The sequence below is a fragment of the Beta vulgaris genome, chromosome 5 (assembly GCF_026745355.1).
Source record: "Beta vulgaris subsp. vulgaris cultivar EL10 chromosome 5, EL10.2, whole genome shotgun sequence".
Classification (NCBI taxonomy): domain Eukaryota; kingdom Viridiplantae; phylum Streptophyta; class Magnoliopsida; order Caryophyllales; family Amaranthaceae; genus Beta; species Beta vulgaris.
The window spans coordinates 12,714,148-12,736,683 of NC_079206.1; the positions used below are offsets into that span (position 1 = coordinate 12,714,148).

The 22,536-nt window shown below is 36.7% G+C and overlaps 1 protein-coding gene across 1 annotated transcript; it reads left to right on the plus strand.

Annotated features, from left to right (window-relative positions):
• The first annotated feature begins 5,120 nt into the window (after positions 1 to 5,120).
• On the plus strand, positions 5,121 to 5,567 carry LOC125497896 (uncharacterized). The gene has a single exon (XM_048645609.1). The coding sequence runs from the start codon at positions 5,121 to 5,123 to the stop codon at positions 5,565 to 5,567; it is 447 nt and encodes a 148-aa protein (XP_048501566.1).
• Positions 5,568 to 22,536: the final 16,969 nt, after the last annotated feature.

Genomic DNA, 22,536 nt, shown 5'->3' on the forward strand with positions numbered 1-22,536 from the left:
ACCAATACGTAAAAGTTGAAGGTGCTTGTTCAAAGTAATGTGTTCCTCCAATTTATTTTCCTCGCTGTTGTGTGTGATGTGTGGTGCTGCTCGCAAGCCACCACGCTGTTGTTGTTGGTTCGTCACTGCTGTTGTTGATGTTCTTGCCGTCTCTTTCGTCGGAGCTTCCCTCTCCTCCGCTCTTGTTGTTGTTGGTTGTCGTTGTTGTTGATGGTCCGACCGAAAGTTTCGATCAGACATTCTGATACAATACTTTCACTTTTTTAATAGCTACTGATAATATTATTTTTTTGGAGGGAGATAAAAAGGTAATCTTTGTAGGCCGTTAATTCAGAGAAAGCTTAAGCAATCAATCCCAAACCGAATAATTAAAGTATAGACAAAGAAGAGGCCGTAGCCGGTTGGCAACAGACAGATTGAATAAAGTATCAAGCAAAGTGTAAGAGATTACATTAATCTATTAATAATGGTTGTCGATTTAGATTAGAAGCTACAAATAGATTAATAGTATTATGATGTTAATTAACAATTTAAATTTTCTTAAACAACGTTAATCACATGAACTTGTCTTTATAGCATCTAATGTTACCAGGATTTGGTCTTCTCACCAGCGTGCAAAGTTAGACTAAACATCGGCGAAAAGGATGGCAGTAAACTTGCCTCAGTTTATAAATGCGAATATGCTTTATTCACCTTAAATCAAATTATTCTGTTTTATAATCTTTGTAGAATAAAATTGATTATTATAGTAGGGAGTTTGTCTTGCAAGAGACCGTCTACTTTTAAATTAAAATTGGGCAATGGTAAGGCTAATATTAAAAAGAGAATTGGCCCAGTAATGACTAGGTTAATTTCTTCCGATGACTAGTTTAATACATTTAGTGACTATGTCTACTTTTATATTAAAATTAGACCGTCTCTTTTAATATTTCTCGTATAGGAGGATGGTTAAACATCATCCTTAAATTACTTAAAATCCTCCTAACTCTCTTCTAAAGTACTATTATATTCTTATAATATATTTTTTTATTTTTTACTCCAACTTAACTCCTCTTCTAATTCATCTCTTCTCTCATTTTCGCCATTAACACCGACGAACACAAAATTCCGACGAGATAATTTTTTTTAATGAATTCCATGGACACAACGTGTGGCCTGGACGTTGTGTCCATGGACACGTCTGGCCTGGACGTTGCATCCATGGACACAACTTCTTGGCCAGACGTTGTGTCCATGGACACAACTCCAGGACACAACATGTGTCAAAGTTATGTCCATGGACACAACGTCTGGCTTGGACGTTGTGTGGACACAACGGGTGGCTTGGACGTTGTATGAACACACCGTCTAGGCTACACGTTAGCCCATGGAATTAGTTTTTCTAACAAAATATCTTGCTTAAAAAAAATTACGTCGTCGGAAGACATTGTTGTCGTCGGTGGTAATTGTCGATGGATTGGTGGTTAGTGATTTTAGGTGGTGGTGGAGGGAGAGTTGTAAACGCAGTCAAGGGTATGATGGTACATTTACATGGTAGTTGGGGAGATTTTAAATAATTTCAGGACGATGCGTAGAAGTTCATGTTATTTATTACCCATTTACTCTGATTTCTCTTTTTTTTTCAAATACTTACTATGTTTTAAAATAGTTGGATCGTTTGTTTTTTCGCATTTGACAAAATGCGCTTTTTTCAACCTTGATATTTCTAATTGCGTATAAGTAAAAATTATAAAAAATTGATATTTGAAATCCGGATTTTAGACGAACTTAACAACATCCTGCTTGACTATATTTATTTTTTCTTATATAATAGTAACATGAAGCTTGTCGAATTTGATTGATGAATAGTGACCAAATGTCAAACGGTGGAACTATTTTGAAACGAAGGAAGTTATAGCAAGAAGAAAGACATTGTTGTCTAATGTACCAACACCTATCCAAACCTTATTAACTCGGCTTATCAATTTTTTAAATGTAGGATGAAAGGATAAGAAAATCCCCATCTCTTAGAGTATTTAGTGGAATCTATATATATCTAAAACCAAAACAAACAAATGTCATGCTGCCACATGTACTCTCCCCTCCCCCACACAATCAAATGAGACATTAAGCAATAAAAATGTTTGTTTCAAGACTCAAACCCGTGACCTCTCATTTGATATGCTAATGCATTAACCAACTACACTAGACTACTCATGTTGGTGTTTGTGAGGGAAAAAATCATTTAAATACAAGATACTATTTCTTTTTTCGAAGACTTCAAATGCACATTGATAAATAATACGAAGCGTATCGTCCGGGACAAAAACTAGTTTGATCCTATAAACTAGATCATCGCTTACCATTAGGCCAAGAACTATTATGTCCTAGATATAAGGACATGTTGCCGAGACTTCATTAAGTTCAATATCATATATGGTAATTCTTGTGTTCTTTGTTTGTTGCAATGATTTGACTTCATATAAATGTTCTACCATGTTTCGACTCAACTAAACATCAATCTTCTCTTAGATAACTTTTTTTATTTGTTTACATCAATTATTGTTAATAAGTTTCAGCAAAAGAATTCTCTTATAATTAGGAGTAACAACAATATCGACTCTATTTGATAATACATTTAACACCTTAATGAGTAGGTGCTAAAAGTTTAAGTCACCAAAAATAAATAGTCGTATTTGGGGTAAGATTTTAAATAAAATTTAAGCTCAAAAAGGATTGAAATTGAGTTGCTATCAAATACTAACATTTCAATTTAATTTAAGGTGTCGAAATTTTCAGCTATCTTATCAAGATCCTTTCAGATACCTTATCAGTTTCAACTTTATTTTCAACTTATATTTCCAAACATAGCCAAAATCAAAAGGAACTTTAGCTCATAAAAGATCGAAAGTATATATACCAAACAGGTAAATAATGTCAAATCTTAGAAAATATTAAGACTGTATCACCTTACTTCAGTCTTCATAATTCAAATATACAAAATGTAACTTGTGCATGAACCAAAAACTTTAGCTTTGGACTACAACAAGAAATCATGAACAATCATCTTGAAATTCCATCAACTTCATAGAATTTCATCAAAGAAAAAGGGGGATGGGGGGAAGGAGGTAAGCTATCTTACAAAATTGACATTTATATTTCCAACTGAAAGAGACATTGGCAATTTGGCACGACTCGTGGAAGCAAATTAAGCAAAGCATCTTTAAAATAATGAGAATATCCTGTAGCTTCATCATATAACTAGATTGCTAGACCAATTCTTTTATGAGAACGTATTGTGTCGGACTCGTCCGATCATAATCTTGGTCGGACGACTTTCAGGTGGTTCTAATTTTTTTTCAGTTAGTCTTAATTTTCTTTCAGGTAGTCTTCATTTTTTTTCAGGTAGTCTTCATTTTGTTTTCAGTTAGTCTTCTTTGTTTTTCAGTTGTTTTTGTGCTTCAGTTAGACTTACTTGGGTTTCAGTTGGTCTTTATTCTTTTTCAGGTAGTCTTCATTTTTTTTTCAGGTAGTCTTCATTTTGTTTCAGTTAGTCTATTTTTTTTTCAGTTAGTCTTTTTTTTTCAGTTGGTTTTTGTGCTTCAGTTAGACTTACTTGGGTTTCAGTTGGTCTTTATTCTTTTTCAGGTAGTCTTCATTTTTTTTTCAGGTAGTCTTCATTTTGTTTCAGTTAGTCCAACTGAAAGAAAACAAAGTCCAACTGAAAGAACACAAAGGGCCTGTTCTCCCCAGCTTATTTTCAGTTCAGTTCAGTTCAGTTCAGTTCAATTCAGTTCAGTTCAATTCAGTTCAGTTCAGTTCAATTCAATTCAGTTCAGATCAGTTCAGTTCAGTTCAGACCAGTTCAGTTCAGTTCAGTTCAGCTCTTGACAATACTTTTACTCTCACATATCACTATTCATTTCAGTTCAGTTCAGTTCAATTCAGTTCAGTTCAGTTCAGATCAGTTCATTTCAGATCAGTTCAGTTCAGTTCAATTCAGTTCAGTTCAGTTCAGTTCAATTCAGTTCAGTTCAGTTCAGTTCAGTTCATCTGTTTTATGCCGAAGAGAACATGCCCAAAGTCCAACTGAAAGAAAACAAAGTCCAACTGAGGGCCTGTTCTATTCGGCATAAAACAGCTGAACTGAACTGAACTGAACTTATCAAAGCTGAACTGAACTGAACTGAACTTATCGGAGCTGAACTGAACTGAACTGAACTTATCAGAGCTGAACTGAACTGAACTGAACTGAACAGAACTGAACTGAACTGAATTGAATTGAATTGAATTGAATTGAATTGAATTGAATTATATTACATTGAAATAAATTGAATGTAATAAATATATAAATAATATTTTAAACAATAATAATATGAATATTAAATAATAATTATAATGATAAGTAATAATAATGAATAATAATAATAGTAGTATTTTGAATATTTTTAAATGATAGTTATAAATAAATAATATTAATAATCATAAATTAATAATAATAATAATAATTAATGATAGTAATGATAATTAATAATTATTATTTTATATTATTTGTATTAATATATTAATACTTGACGATGATATATAATAACAATAATATCTAAGAAGTAAATTAATATTACTATTTTAATAATTATATTTAATAACTTAAAAATATTTAGTAATAAAAATAAGGAAAATTTGTCAGAAACCACCTTTTAAATTCACTTTTTTGTGGGAAACCACCTTTTAAAATTTTTTGGTTAATTAGCCACCTTTTTGGCTTTATTTTTTGTTGGAAGCCACCTATTGACGGAAAACCCACATTGACTAACGGAATCCGTCGTTGACCATCACGTGCCTTGCACGTGATGTCATAACACCATTTCCTTCTCTTTTTTTCCACGTATTTCCCTCCCAAAACCCATTCATCTCCCTCTCTCTCTCTCTCTTCCACCCCCATCTCTCTCATTTCCTTCATCTCATCTGCTGTGTCTCAGTGAATTGCAAAGGGAGTCTCCTCCAAGCGAATTAAGGTAATTTTTCGTTTCTTTTATTTTGTTCTTTTGTCTAGTTTATAATTAGGGTTTACAATTGACTAGTGTGTTTTGAAATTAGGGTTCAAAATCAATTTTTTTTGTGTTTGAAATTGCGCAGTTGTGATGTTGAAGAAAAGGAAGTGCAAATGTGGGTTTGAAGTGGCTGTGAGGACTTCATGGACTAATGAAAACCCTGGCAGGAAATTTATAGCTTGCAAGCTATACAACCATGACACTGGACACAGGGGATGTCAATTTTTTGAGTGGTTAGATGAAGACCCTCTGGAATGGCAAAGGGATGTTATTAACACACTTATTGCTGAGAAGCATAGGTTTGCAACAGATCTTAGTTTACTAAGGGGCAGGGTTGCTCTGATTGAGCATGAGAAGAAGAGATTGACTGATGAGATGGAAAGGATGAAGAAGAAGACTGAGAAGAGAAAGGGCTGTGACAGTAGCTGTAAGCATCAAGTTGTGAAGACTGATCATGTAGGATTAGGATTAGTCATAGGAGGTCTTGTGATGTTGTCTGTAGTTGTTAGTGTAGTTGTTGTCAAAGTTGTTGGTTGATTGTAACTTCTTGCAATGTGTAACCTCTTCAAAGCCTATTGGCTAATTATAATGAAAGAATGAGACTTTGACAACATATCTCATTTCCATAGATAATCAATTGTGCACATTACACACAAATATATGTAGTCAATTCGAAACATTCCAAAATGACAAGTTAATTGTCACAAAATTACCAAAATGTGAAGTTAATTTGATGCATGCCAAAAGTTTGATAGTGCTAAATATTCATTACAGACAATAAAAAATTGAGCTTCAAGCTATTCTTGAGTCAACTGAGAAGAGAAGATTGCATCTGTAGAGCTTGAAGCTTGTGACATGTTGATGGTTGACCTTGTAACCCTTGGAACAAAGACCTTGGATGCTCCTGGTTGTGACCCCTTAGAACTTGTGGCACCTTTGTTATTTCCAGCCTTAGAAGCTCCTTGCTTGGTCTGTTTAGAAGTGCTTGCTCCTACCTTGGACCCCTTTGGAGCTGATGCCTTTGAAGCTGCTGCTGGAGCTGATGCTTTTGAAGCTGTTGCTGGAGCTGATGCCTTAGGAGCTGCTGCTTTGGCTGATGCCTTAGGAGCTGCTGCTTTGGCTGATGCCTTAGGAGCTGCTTTGGCTGATGCCTTTGGAGGTGCATTAGTATTTGTTTGTTCAGCTGTGGCTCTTGGCCCCTCCCCTCTTCTTGGTTGGAGGATCCACAACAGTATTATTACATTTGTTCTTGTAATGCCCAGCAACCCCACACCTAGAGCAAGAGTTTGATTTCTTTGCCCCTTGACAAGCTTGCTCTTTCTCTCTTCATCTTCTCCTTGTTCTTTCACTCTTTTCTTCTTACTTGGTCTTCCAGGCAGCTGCCTATAAGGTGGTGGCATAGGCTCAGGGTGTGTTGTTTTCTCCCATTGAGCTTGTCCTGGCATGGCTCTAAAGGAAGGGGCATATGTGGCAGCATAAGTGCTCACATGGTATGCTTGGTGAACAAAATTCTCATACTCCAACCTCCTCTTTACTATACACCCAAGGGCATGTGTACAAGGGATCCCCATTAGATTCCACCTATAACATCCACACTCCCTTGTATCTAGGTTCACTACAAATGTGTCCCCATCATCATCCACCTCAAACTCATGCAAATCAGCTTGCATGATTCTCAGACCACTAATAAGCTTCAATCCTTTCTCAATCATCTTTGTAACAGATGGCATAATAAGTCCATCAAAGTTTCTCAAACCCTCCCTCTTTGCACAACATCTACCCATTATATATCTCCTTATCCACTCCATTAAAGACAAGATTGGTTTTGTCCTAGCTTCTCTAAGTACATTATTGAAGCTCTCACAACAGTTATTGAGAAGCATACCACTTTTAGATGAGGTCCCAAAAGCATGCCTGGACCAATTAGAAACTGGTATTGCCTGCAGATAGTTGTATGCCTCCACATTCAACTTCTTTATCTCATCCATATGCTGCTGAAAGTGATGCTGATATATACAAATCAAAATGAATTTAGGTTCAATCCACATCAATAAACACACTAACAACTGCAGTAATTAACATATACCTTTGTTGAACTTCTTGCTGCCTTCCAGAAGTGTACTCTATACACTTCTCCTGGGAATTTGTTCCTGAAATTTGCCCAAATATGCCTACAGCAGAACCTGATTTCTGCATTTGGCACAACTTGATTGAAGGCATCAAGCAAACCCTGTGACACATGTAGATGAAAGCATCAAATCCTAGCATAAGTCTACAAGCCATGAAATTAATAAACAAGAAGTGAAGGGTGTTACCTTTTGTCTATCAGACATGTAGGTGACAGTTTCATCATACTTCTCATGAACCCATGTAACAGAAGCTGCCACAGAATCTAAATCCTTGACTAGCAAATCCAAAAACCAAGTCCATGTTTCAGAGTTTTCTGTTTCAACCACAGCCCAAGCAACAGGAAATATATTATTATTTCCATCTTTACCAACTGCAGTCAGTAGGATGCCTGGATATGGACCCCTTAGGTGTGCCCCATCAACACCTAAAATTGGCCTGCATCCAGCCAAAAACCCCTCCTTGCAGGGCTGTAAGCAAATGTAAAGTCTTTGGAACAATGGGGGGGGATTATCTATGCCCTCCACTTTAACTACTGCAGTGGACCCTGGGTAATAAGTCCTAATTGCTTGGGCATAGTCCCAAACCCTACTGTATTCAGCAGAAGCATCCCCAAAAATCATCTTCGGTGCCCTCACCTTTGCGTAGTAAGCTTTATAGTAGCTAATCTCACATTCAACCTCCCTTCTAGCCCTTTTCATAAATGGCTCAATCCTCATTCTTGGATCATCTCTGAAATCTTCTAAATACCTCTCAGCTAAGTATTGTGATGTACACTTTGGATTCACATGTTGATGCCCACAAACATGCTCAAATCTTGCACTTTTAATCTGGAAAGTCTCTTCACCTTTCAATTTTCTACAATGGATCTTAAACCTACACTTCTTTCTGCTTTTACATGTGCAGCTACTAATCCTAGCATGAGACCAAGGGCAGCTGCACCTCTTTGCACAGTACACTGAGATCCTCTTGTTAGTGTTGTGCAAGTTGTAAAAGTCATACCCCTTCTCTACAGCATGATGAACTAAAGCCTTCCTAAAAATCTTGTTTGATGGAAACTTCAAGCCTACAGATAACTCAACCTTGTGTTTGAAGTCCACATCAGGATTGAAAATGGGGTAATGAGGTCCCTCATCATCAGATCCAACTAAGCTCAGTAAGTCATCATCAGAATCATTTAGCTCCACATCACTATTCAGCCCAAGACCACCATTTTCTTCTTCATCATTGCCCCCATCATTCTCCCCACCATGCTCTCCTCCATTAAGGCCCAATGCTAAGCTTCCTTTCACCCTTTCAGTTATTCCTAAATCCACATTACCTGCAAATATATCATCATCACTCTTGTCTTCATAGTCCTCATCACTAAGTAACACATCATGGTCAGATTCATTTCCTAATCCTTCATCACCTGCATCTGGATTGTCCACATGTTGTTCTTCAATCACAGGTTCCTCAGCTAGTTTCCCAGGTTCCTCAATCACATCCCTTTTCTTTTTGGATGAAAATGTGGGGAGTTTTTCCCTTCTTTTGTGTTCTAATGGTCTGGGGTGAGGGTGTTTTGCCTCAGAACATGGAGTTGGTTGAGTCTTTAATGGTTGGGAAGAAGGGGTGGGGTGTGTGTTTAAGGGTTGGGAATTGGCAGTGGGTTGAGTGTTTAGGGGCTGGGAGTGAAAAAACTCAGATCTACTAATAAGAATTGGGTCAGTGGAGGTCAAAGTTTGAGAATCTTTCTTTTGTGGGCCCCTCCTTTCTTCTCTTCCATCAACTTTGTTTGCTGACTCACCCTTACTTATAGTCCCTTTATCTCTCCTAACATCCACATTTTTACCCCCTACTCCATCAGATACCTTCTTCCCATGTGTGACATAAAGATGGTACCATCCATCTTTCTCCTTTGACATCAAAAACTCAGGAATTTCTGCATCACTCTTCAACTCTTTCCTTCCATTATATAAGCTACATCCACGTTTCCTAAACCAAATTTGTCCCACATCCTCATATCCTAATTCATCCTTAATCCAATACACAAACTCAAAAAAAGCTACTTCATCCACATTAGGTTTCAAAACTAGCCCTGATTTCGCACTGTCCACCCTTTTTTCATAGGTTGTCTTCTGGTTTTTTGTCACAAATTCCCCACCATGGTATAACCTAATGTTGATCTTTTCCATAGTTTTATAAATAGGCCACAACACATTTATCCTACCATTGAACCTGATAAAAAACAATCAATAATAATGAACCTGAGCAGCACTAATAAACATGAAATCAGTACACAAGCTCAAATTAACATATACTCATGATTTGAAAAGGCCATGAATTTTTAATTAATTACATAATTCAGTAAATTAAGAAGAAACTTGAACATGAACAAGCTCAAATTAGCTAACCTCATGCACATATTTTCCTAATTGCACTTAAATTATGCAGAAACCCTAATTAAACAAACATGAAAGCAGTAAAGTATGACTTTTTAATCAATTGCAAAGTACACTCACCTGGGTATTTGTTGAATTATGAAATTGGTCCCCCCAACTGCTTTCCCTGAACTTTTCCCACTCCCTGTAGCCATGACAGTTCCAAATTAAGAATTTTTTTTTTAAATATTCAATCAAAGTACAAAAGTGAAGTGAGAGTGAAGTGAGAGTGAAGTGAGAGTGAAGTGAATATAGTAAATGCATACCTGTTTAGGTGTTTAATCAGAATGCCATTACTACCAACCTACAGAGGATAGAGTATAGAGTGCTCAGTAGCTAGCCAACTCGCAAATTTACTGCTCAATATGTCAACTACAAAAGACTGACAAAAATTTAATTCAAAGAGAGAGAGACAGTGGGATTAATGTAGAGTTTCAAGTGCAGAGAGATGAGATGAAGGAAATGAGAGAGATGGGGGTGGAAGAGAGAGAGAGAGGGAGATGAATGGGTTTTGGGAGGGAAATACGTGGAAAAAAAGAGAAGGAAATGGTGTTATGACATCACGTGCAAGGCACGTGATGGTCAACGACGGATTCTGTTAGTCAATGTGGGTTTTCCGTCTATAGGTGGCTTCCAACAAAAAATAAAGCCAAAAAGGTGGCTAATTAACCAAAAAAATTTAAAAGGTGGTTTCCCACAAAAAAGTGAATTTAAAAGGTGGTTTCTGACAAATTTTCCTAAAAATAATGATTGGGTTGGACCACGAAAATTATACAATAAACCGTCTTGACGCGATTTGATTGGTTTATGGGCTAAAAAAAGTGGGTTTATTTGTGCTTTGACCTAAACCATGTTCCTCCTAATAATAATAGTAATAATAATTAGTAAAGCTACAATAAAAAAAATATATAGAAACAATAATAATAATACTTAATAGTAATGATATATATTTAAATAATAATAATAATAATAATAGTAATTAGTAAAATAAATTATACCAACATAATAATAATATTTAACAAAATGGTTATAAAAGAATAGAGCTGAACTCAACTGAACTGAACTGATCTGAACTGAACTTATTGGAGCTGAACTGAACTGAACTGAACTTATTAGAGCTGAACTGAACTGAACTGAAAATAAGCTGGGGAGAACAGGCCCTGAAAGAAAACAAAGTTCAACTGAAAAGAAAACAAAACACTAACCTCTGCTTTCTCCACTATTTCACCTCTTCCCCACTTCCACTTTCCTCTCTCTCTCCTCCTTCACGAGGTTAGCAATGTTGATAGCGATGGCATCATCCACAATTTTTGGAAAGTGGAAGAAGAAAGGTTGGTACTTTCTAGTCCAGATTCATCAGGAGTACTTTCGTTTGTTGATGATGTCGGAGTACAGTGACTAACAAATGGTCTTTGGAACCTCGCATTTGTTGATCAGGAGTAATACTGAACTACTGGATGATTTGTTTTGGGATGATGCAGTTTTCTTCAAGGATTCACTTCACATCTACTCTAGAAAAGAAGAGTGTATATTATCATTCCACTTTGGATATGAAAAGTTTGTGCGCATTCCATTACCCTATGAAACAAACTGCTACAATGATCATTCCTCCCTTTGCATTCTTGATTCTTGCCTTTGTTTCAGTACTATATCCGACGCTGATCATCAATGTGAGATTTGGGCAATGAAAGACTACGGAGTTAAAGATTCATGGGTGAAGGTAACTGTTGTAAAACATACGGATATTCCTCTATCGAATAATCGTCCATCGTATATTCCTCTAGTGCGAATGGGTAGTGAGAAAGTATTTTGAACTTGGGATGATGATGAACCAGAACGCATCTTATATCGTTGCTCTATAATGAACTTGGGTCAGCCCGTCTGACCAAATGTTTGGGTCAGACGGTCTGACCCAATACTTTCACTTCTTTTATATTCTTTTAGAACATCAATTAATTAAGACGTAAATAAAAAACCAAACATTGAACTTGAACTAGCTCAACTGTGCACCACCGAAATCTACTCTATTATTTCTATTCAACTATTTTATCGTTATTTTCTTTTGTTTTCTAACTTCTTTTATGTTTCAGTGTTGACAATATGCTTTTGGTACCTAAAGTCAACGTGTAGTACGTATCTAATATTGAAAGCTACATGATCTCCCTGAAAAAAAAAAAATAGAAATTGGGAGACAACAACTACCTAACTAGTAATTTGCCAAGTGTAGGTTGTTGGTCGTTACGTTTTTTTTTTGTCTTAAAAAAAAGTCAAAATAGGTGTGACCATCTTTATGTTTTTTTCATCTCCATCGAATTTTAATTTTTTTTCGCCCGACCATCATGTAAATTGAATAATAATAATTAAAATAAGGTGAATTCGTCCATATGGGGGATATAAATTATTCGTCAGGTATGATACGTGTACGGATAATGTAATCTAATTGGGTAAAGGTCAAGCTTTAAATTATTATCCATTTCATCATGTTCTCCATATTTTGGAGTAAAATTATCAAGCTTTAAATTAAATAAGTTCTACTTGTTAATATTATTAGCTTCCTTGTTATTGATTTCACCTTTATACAAGTACCTATACATCAAGGACGTTAATATTGGAACCGGTTATTGCAAATATAAAATACTCGTAATTGTTGAGAAACAGTGGAATGAACAATTCCACTGTTCACATGTGTGAAGTCCACTGTTCATATATGTGCGAAGTCCATTTTTCCTGCGTGCATTTAATGCATGTCAGGTAATTTTCTCCCGTATTGAAAATTTTGCAATTGTGCACTGTAGAAACTTTGCCTATATATACCAGTGTAAGAAATCAGTTTTACACATCAATGCAATACAATACTCTCTGATATATTTGCATAACTTCTCTCTCTATTTCTCACAACACGTTATCAGCACGAGTGTTCTACCGGAAATTTTTTGAGGTATCTTTAAAATTTTTACATCCATTTTGTTTTTAAGTTTAAATTTTTTTCTCCAAGCCCAACCCTTTTACTACCTGAACATGGACCAACAAAGTAACGGGATTAGCATTGTTTTACACAATGTCTCTGTCTCGGGTATTTATTTTTGGATAGAGCGAAACAATGTGCCATTCACTACCAACCCAGCGAGGGGAACTGTAATACAGCCCCGACCCAGTAACCGTAACAACGGTACAAATACTCATACCGGGGAACTCACAAACCCCTGTTCCCAACACCAATAATAACCCTCCTATACAACCAGCTGAAAATCAACCTCCACCCAGTAATAAAAGAGATAGAGATGAACAGGAAGAAACTAGTAGTAAACGTCACCATACTACTAACGCAGAAAACAAATAATTTTAACGCCACCTTCATGGAGGGCAAGGACATTTTATTTACGTTATTTTATTTTATCTGCTCTTAAACCGCCTATATGGACAGGTTAATTTTTTTTATTGCCACCTATATGGACGGCCTAGTGAAATGATAGCATTATTATGTCTTATATGTGCAATAATGTCGTATGTATGCAGGGAACAAGCATTCAGAACATTATTATATATTATTGTCTCTAATCTTCTACTTTTTTTTGCATTTATAGTTACATATATTATATTACCAATTTACTAGCATGCTCTAATATATATTTGTCAATATTAGAATTTTATTGCGTTGTATATTTTTTAACTGTATATGAACTGCACAGTTAGGGATAACCCTCTATAAAAGCGGATTACCATCCCCATTTTCACCACATATCCCTTATCTTCTTCCGATTTTTTTTCTCTCTAAACCCACAAATTTTTTTTCTTCTTCCTCAACCTTCCGGCCACCATGTTTAATGCCGACGACAACCGTCCTCCACCTTCATCTTCCTCTTTTGAAGAGGATTTTAGGAAAATAAAACTCTACTTATTTCTTATAGCCGGTTTCTTTTTCCTCCTCATGGCATTAATGATATATCTCCTAATACATAAATAGGAGACAAAAAAAAAAATTTCCCCCGGAAGAATGACGAAAAATGCACATGAATATCAATTTTTTTTTCTTTAAGTGCATTTTAGGAAGTTTTTTTTGTTTATTCACTTGTTGTATTTTGTTTCTATTTTTGGTATTTTCTTGTTTTTTTTTGCTTAGCTTCATTATTGTTGTACGCTATTTTTAGTTTTTTTTGTTTGTATTTTTTTCTATAATAATAATGATATAAATCAGGGGGAGATAATATATATATATAATATATATATATATATATATATATATATATATATAATATATATATATATATATATATATATATGTGATTTATCATCATTACTAATTCCAAATATTTACCTATTTGTAGTCAAAAGAATGGGAGATCTAGTGAAAAGACAATTTAACATACTAGATCTATCTGGGCAAAAGTTTTTAGAATGGACGGTGGACGCCCAAATGAATTTAAAGGCCCAAGGACTGGAACATACAATTAAAGATGTGACAACCCAACAAGGGGATGCAACTACAACAGCCGCATCAGTTAAAATTGCGACTGTACAAGAAAAGGCAAAAGCCTTAGTCCTCCTAAGACATCATTTACATGAAAGTTTAAAAAGTGAATATCTACTTGTGGATGATCCAAAAGAACTATGGGATAACCTAAATGAAAGATATGGGCATCACAAAAATGTGCTTCTCCCAAAGGCACATTATGACTGGACCAATCTGAGGTTCCAGGATTTTAAAACGGTCAGTGATTACAATTCAACATTGTTTAGAATTGTATCATTGTTAAGATATTGTGATCATCCCATCACAGAAGAGCAAATGATAAACAAAACGCTCTCCACTTTCCACGCCTCTAATATCATATTGGCAGAACAATACAGGTTCAGAGCTTTCAAAAAGTACTCTGAGCTAATCTCAGTACTACTTGTGGCTGAACAAAATAATGATCTTTTGCTGAAAAATCATAATCTTAGACCTACGGGGTCTTCAGCCACTCATGAGATAAATGCTATAGAAAGCTCTAATCCACCAGAAGCAAATGCTATACATAGTGGTGGACGCGGTAATTACAACGGTCGTGGGAGAGGACGTGGTAATTACCGTGGCCGAGGGCGTGGACGTGGAAGAGGCCGATTTTCCCCAAGAAATAATAATTTTAAACATTCTGATAAAAATTGGGGACAATCATCTGGAAATCAGAGGCAGACGTCCTATAAAGGAAATGATACTTGCCATAGATGTGGCATGACTGGGCACTGGGGCCGCACATGTCGTACTGCCAAACATTTGGTAGATCTATATCAAGCTTCAATAAAAAACAAAGGAAAAAATGCTGAAGCAAACTTTGTTAATGAAGCCACTACATCCATGCCCAGCCTTGATGTTTCAGATTTTTTTTGGATGATGCTGAAGTTGAAAATAAGTTTGTTTAGATCACAATCGATTAATGTGCTTAGTTTATTTCAACTGCTTCAATATCCACTTTCATGTATTTGTTCCTTTATTATTAATAAAATACGTATTTTTCTTATACTAATCATCGTATTTATTATTTATGAAGATATGAATTCATCAGAAGTTGGAACTAAAGAACAATGTCTCCTGGACAGTGGGACAACACACACCATATTGAAAAATAAAGAGTATTTTTCAAAACTTACAATATTCCAAGCAAATGTTAGTACAATTTCTGGGACAGCCAAGCTAATTGAAGGCTCTGGAAAAGCTTGCATTATATTTCCAAATGGGACAAAATTGATAATTAATGACGCATTATATTCGAGTAAATCTCGAAGGAACCTCATAAGTTTCAAAGATGTACGTCAGAATGGTTACCATTTGGAAACAATGACGGTGAACAAAGAGGAATTCATATGCCTAACGGCAGAGAAAAACGGCAAGAAATACATCTATGAAAAATTGCCAGCAATTTCCTCGGGACTATATCGCATAGATATACGTCCGATTGAAATTAATATGATATCTAACCAGAAGTTAGATAATAGAAAATCATTTACTCTATGGCATGACCGATTAGGCCATCCTGGCACAGGAATGATGCATAGAATCATTGAAAACTCAAATGGACACTCTATAAAGAATGTCAAAATTCCTCGGTCAAATGAATTAACATGCTCTGCATGCTCACTTGGCAAATTGATAATCAGACCATCTATAAATAAGATTGCCACTGAATCTCCAATGTTTTTAGAAAGAATTCAAGGAGATATTTGTGGGCCTATTCATCCTGCATGTGGACCATTTCGTTATTTCATGGTATTAATTGATGCCTCTACTCGATGGTCACATGTGAGCCTTCTGTCAAGCAGAAATGTTGCATTTGCAAAACTTTTGGCTCAAATAATTCGATTAAGAACTCAATTCCCAGATCATACAATAAAGAAAATAAGATTAGACAATGCTGGGGAATTTACATCCCAAACATTTAATGACTATTGCATGTCTATTGGGATTATTGTTGAGCACCCTGTACCTCATGTACATACACAAAATGGTCTTGCTGAATCATTAATCAAAAGACTACAATTAATTGCAAGACCATTAATAATGAGGTCAAAATTGCCATCTACTACTTGGGGTCATGCTATATTACATGCGGCAACATTGATAAGATTAAGGCCGACAGCCTATCACAAATTCTCACCATTACAATTAGTATCTGGTCGAGAACCGAATATCTCACATTTGAGAATTTTTGGGTGCGCTGTACATGTACCTATTGCTCCCCCCAACGTACTAAAATGGGTCCACAAAGAAGGATGGGAATATATGTTGGATTTGAATCTCCATCAATTATCAAATATTTAGAGCCAACAACTGGTGATCTATTTACGGCTCGATTTGCCGACTGTCATTTTAATGAGTCGGTATTCCCATCCTTAGGGGGAGAGAAAGTGACCAGACCCACAAAATATAAAATCGGAAATTACATGGAACGCATCGCAAATGTCGTTTCTGGACCCGAGAACAAATTCATGTGAACAAGAAGTCAAGAAAATTGTTCATCTGCAAAGTATTGCAAACCAATTGCCAGATGCATTCACAGATTCTAAGAAAGTGACAAAGTCACATGTACCTGCTGCGAATGCTCCGGAACGGATTGAAATTCCTAATGACAATAAGGCAATTGAAAATGAGTCAATAGCACGTCGAAAACGTGGCAGACCACCCGGTTCTAAAGATTTAAAACCGAGAAAAATGAAAAGGCAAGGGGAGACAACGAACGAAATTAATATAAATCTCCCAACAGAGCATGATGAAAACAAAAATGAAGAGAAACGTGTTCCAGAAGAAAAGGAACATGAAAGCGTAGACAACAATGAAACTTCAATTAATTATGTTTCTACAAAGAGACAATGGAATCGAAAAGATGTTGTCTTGAATGAAATTTTTGCTTACTCGATAGCGGTTGAAATGACATACGATGAAAATGATGTAGAGCCAAATACAGTTGATGAATGTCGCCGTAGAAAAGATTGGCCAAAATGGAAAGAGGCAATTCAAGCAGAATTGAGATCACTTGAAAAACGTGAAGTATTCGGTCAAATAACCCAAATACCAAAAGGTGTAAAACCAGTTGGGTACAAATGGGTATTCGTGAGAAAACGAAATGAGAAAAATGAGGTTACTAGATATAAGGCAAGATTAGTAGCCCAAGGCTTTTCGCAAATGCCAGGGATTGATTATGATGAGACATATTCTCCAGTAGTCGATGCAACTACACTAAGATTTCTGGTAAGTTTATCAGTTTCGAAAGGATTGCAAATGAGATTGATGGATGTAGTGACCGCATATTTGTATGGCTCACTTGACACAGATATTTATATGAAAGTTCCTGAAGGACTAAAACTACCAGAAAATTGCATGCCCAAAGAGATGTTCTCAATAAAATTGAGAAAATCACTCTATGGGTTAAAACAATCTGGAAGAATGTGGTATAATCGTCTTAGTGAATACCTATTGAAAGAAGGATTCAAAAATAATCAAATCAGTCCCTGTGTTTTCATTAAGCGATCTAAATCAGGATTCGCGATCATTGCTGTATATGTCGATGATTTGAACATTATCGGAACTCCTAGAGAACTTGAAGCGACTGCAAAATACTTGATGAAAGAATTTGAGATGAAAGATCTCGGGAAGACAAAATTTTGCCTTGGCCTGCAAATGGAACATCTAAGAAATGGGATTTTTGTCCATCAATCAAACTATACAGAAAAAATCCTGAAACGTTTTTTCATGGACAAAGCCCACCCAATAAGTTCTCCAATGGTAGTGCGTTCCCTGAATGAGAAAGATGATCCATTCAGACACGAGAAGAAACGAGGAATTCTTGGTCCTGAAGTACCATATCTAAGTGCAATTGGGCTTTAATGTACTTGGCTAACAATACTCGACCTGACATAGCTTTTTCAGTAAACTTGTTAGCTAGATACAGCAATGCACCAACCAAGAGACATTGGAATGGAGTCAGACACTTATTACGTTATCTTCGAGGAACACAAGATCTCGGATTATTCTATCAGTCAAGACCAATGCGTCACTCATTGGATATGCAGATGCTGGCTACCTCTCAGACCACAAAAGGCTAAGTCTCAATCCGGATATGTATTCACTTATGGAGGTACTGCAATATCTTGGAAATCTACAAAGCAGACTTTGACGGCCACATCATCAAATCATGCGGAATTAATTGCTCTTTATGAAGCTGGAAGGGAATGTGTATGGCTAAGGTCAATGATCAAGAATATCCAAGAAGAATGCGGGATGGAAACAATAACAACAAATCCAACTATCATCTACGAAGACAATACTGCATGCATCACCCAAGTAAGCGAAGGGTACATCAAAGGAGACAGAACTAAACATTTATCACCAAAGCTCTTCTTCACTCATGACCTCCAAAAGGAAGGGACGATCAACATTCGACAAATCCAATCATGTGAGAATCTTGCAGATTTTTCACCAAATCCCTTCCGGCGAAGAAATTTGAAGAATTAGTCCGAAAAATTGGAATGCGTCATCTTCATGATATATGCTAGATTCAGGGGGAGTACTATATGCGCTGCACTCTTTTTCCCTTCGATCAGGTTTTTATCCCACTGGGTTTTTCCTGACAAGGTTTTTAATGAGGCAGTTGATTTTAAGCATATAAGGATACATAATAGTTGTACTATTTCCCTAGTTATGGATTTTTCCCCACGGGATTTTTCCTAACAAAGATTCTTAATGAGGCAACGTCTATTATGACTTATAAGTGGACATTCAAGGGGGAGTGTTGAGAAACAGTGGAATGAACAATTCCACTGTTCACATGTGTGAAGTCCACTGTTCACATATGTGCGAAGTCCATTTTTCCTGCGTGCATTTAATGCATGTCAGGTAATTTTCTCCCGTATTGAAAATTTTGCAATTGTGCACAGTAGAAACTTTGCCTATATATACCAGTGTAAGAAATCAGTTTTACACATCAATGCAATACAATACTCTCTGATATATTTGCATAACTTCTCTCTCTATTTCTCACAACAGTAATATGTTGATTATAGGCGAACTACTCCTATATGTGGTGCTAGCTGGGAGTCGAGGTAAGAACTTAGGGCCGGATAACCAAGGCTACATAAACAGAGGATTTACCGACTAATTAGTAATCAAGCAATTATTAAGAACGGTTTTTACACCAGATATCCCGAGTTTTCAAAAAATTCACCGGATACCCTACATGTTTTCAAAATTCACTAGGTATCCCTAAGTTTCAAACTAATACGCTCATATACCCTTAATGACTAACGGTGTTAACCGCCGCTAGTCTTAACCTCCAATTAACCCCTAAATAAATCCTAATTAATCTAATTAAACACTAATTAACCTAATTAAATCCTAAAACCTAACTAATCCTAACTTAACTTCTAAACCTAAACCTAACCCCCTCCCCCACCCTCCTACCTAGGGGTGTAAGCGGACTATGAAAAGTCCAGAGTCCAATCCAATCCAGTCGAAACTTGTCGGATTGGACTGGACTGAAAAATTTTCGGACTGGACTCGGACACAAATTTTCGAGTCCAAATTTTTTTGGATTGGATTTGGACTCATCCCTTTGGAGTTCAATAAGTCCAATCCAGTCCAAAAATATTTTGATATATAATATATATTTAATACATATATAATGTAATTATTTAAAAAAATTGATAAAATTTTTGGAGTTTTCAACCTTCCCTCTCTAAATATTTCAACTGGCGCCAGACAATTTTACTTGGCGCCAGACTATTGCACTTAGCTCCATTTATTAAATAAGTAAATTATACTAGCAGTACTGTAGTAGTAGGCTAGTAGTTGACTAATTCTATCTCACTTCACTCCTCAATCCTTACTACTCACTTCCTCTTACTTTTCATTTTCTTTCTACCTCGAGCTCGCTGTCTCGACTCTCGCATTCTCTATTTCTCCCGCAGATTAATTCTCAGTCTCTCTGTTTTCTCTCAACTTAGATCAAGGTAAGCATCTAATTCAACTTTTTATTCATAGTATTTTACTTTATTCTAAGCTTTTAATATAATTTGTGATATTGATAATTGAATCAGATGTCAAATGCTCAAGCATCTCAAAAAACGTTGTGAATCATTGAATCTAAATCGGAAAAAAAGATATAATAATCTGACTGGACTAGAGTGGATTCGGACTCAAGAAAAAATTATCGAAGTGGATTGGACTAGATTCAAAAATATTTGGATCGGACTTGGACTCATTTCTCGAGTCCAAAAAACTTTGGACTGGATTTGGATTTGGCAAAGTCCAATCCAGTCCAATCCACTTACACCCTTACTCCTACCACCCCTGCAGCCCCCACCCTAGCATCCCCTCCACCAAACCCTGCAGCCTTCATCGCGAGCCCAGCGCCCCATCCCTTGTCGCGAGCCCATAACCCCACCCCTCCCCCCACCCCCCGACGCGAGCCCAAAACCCCACCCTTCCCCTACCCCCCGTCGCGAGCCCGGAACCCCACCCCTCCCCTACCCACCATCGCGAGCCAGAACCCCCTCCCCCACCCCTCGTTGCGAGCAGCTTGTTCAGGTTACTCACAGAGACCTTTCTCACAGTTCACATGAGATCTCGAAATCGAGGGGGAGTGCGATAGTGGGGGAAAGTTGGGGGAACTGGGTTTGAGCTGCGGCGGTGCGAGGGTAGGGGAGGAGCGCTGCAAGGGGTGGGGGTAGGGGAGGGGTGAGGCTGGGGTGGAGGAGGCTACAAGAGTGGTGGGAGGGTGGGGGTGGTTAGGGGTAGGTTTAAGGCTAGTGTTAGGGTAAGGATTAGGATTAGGGTTAGAAAGGTCAATTAGGATTTAAAGTAGAAAATTAGAGTTAATGACTAACAACGGTTAATGTCATTAGTCATTAAGGGCATTTGGGTGTATTTACATAAAACTGAGGGGTACTTAGTGAATTTTGAAAACATGGAGGGTAACAGGTGAATTTTTTGAAAACTTGGAGGTACTTGGTGAAAAAACCGTATTAATAATAAATATGGCCAAAACAGACAAAGCTAAAAAAATATGTATGAGTTTTCGCCAATAATAAATTTGGGCCTCTTGATTAATACTACACTAGGATTTCAGACAATGCCTAGGAAATTGGCTTTCAATGATATCAACTATTGCTGTTGTGTTTTAAACAATATACTTCTTTTGTTGTTCTATAATTATAGCGTTTGACTTAAATTGGTAGCAAATATGTATAAACTGAAAAAATCTATGTGAAATATGTAAAAAATGATATAAAATATGAATAAACTAAATTTAAATATGTATAAATTCAAAACAATTATGAATAAACCGATAACACATACATATAAATTAGAATTTTTTCATCATATGCCCGTGACAATTTTATTTTGCACCACATACCCTTTAAAGTTTCGAAATTCATCGTATACCCTCCATTTTTCAAAACAAATCCACAGCATACCTTTAATGACTAATAGACATTAACTTTGTTAGTCATTAACCCACATTTCCCCTTTAATCCTAATTAACTCATCTAAACCTAACTCCTTCCAACCCTAACGCCCTAACCCCTACACTAATACCCTAAACTTAACTACCCAACCACCATCACTGCCTTTCCCCCACCCCCACCTCTACAGCCCTACTCCTTCCCCCCACCGGCCCACCATCCCCCATCACCCCTTTCCCCAACCCCACAAGCCCTCTTCCCCTGCAATCGTGCAATCCCCTCCCCCACAACCCTGCAACTTTGATTCTTCTAGATTGTTCGCCATTGATGTTCAAGAAAAACAAGGAAAGACGGGAAAATATTTATGAAAGTGGAAATTGGAGAATATTAATCTAATTGCGAGTTTTTAGTGAGATCTACGCTAAGAGGAAATGTAGGAGATAGAATGATTAGGACTGCGGGGCTGCTGAGATGTGTAGGAGGGGGGTTGCTAGGCTGGGAGATGGGGGAAGGGGTTGCGGGACTATGAGGGTGGGGAAGCGGTAGGGTTGCAGTGGTGGGTGGGGGAGTGGTGGGGGAGCGGTGGTGGGTGGGTGGTTAGGGTTAGGGTATTTAAGGGTTAGGGTTAGAGCGAGTTAGGTTTAGATGAGTTAATTAGGATTATACGGGGGATTAGGGGTTAATGACTAACATAGTTAACATCCGTTAGTCATTAAGGGCATGTTGTGGATTTTTTGAAAAGTGGAGGCCATAGGATTTCGAAGCTTAAAGAGTATATGTTGCAAAAAAAATATCACGAGTATATGGTGAAAAAATGTATAAACTAAGGTCATGTTCTTGTGGGCACAATTCAATTCAACTCAATCCATTTCAGCTCAATTTACTTTAGTTCACTTCACTAGTTAGTTCGGTTCAGTGTAAAATAACATGGCTAGACATAAACTCGTCCAAGTAATTGATATAGTCCAACTAAGTTTTTAGGATTTTATAATGCTATTTTTAGATGATTCTTATGTCGGTTACTT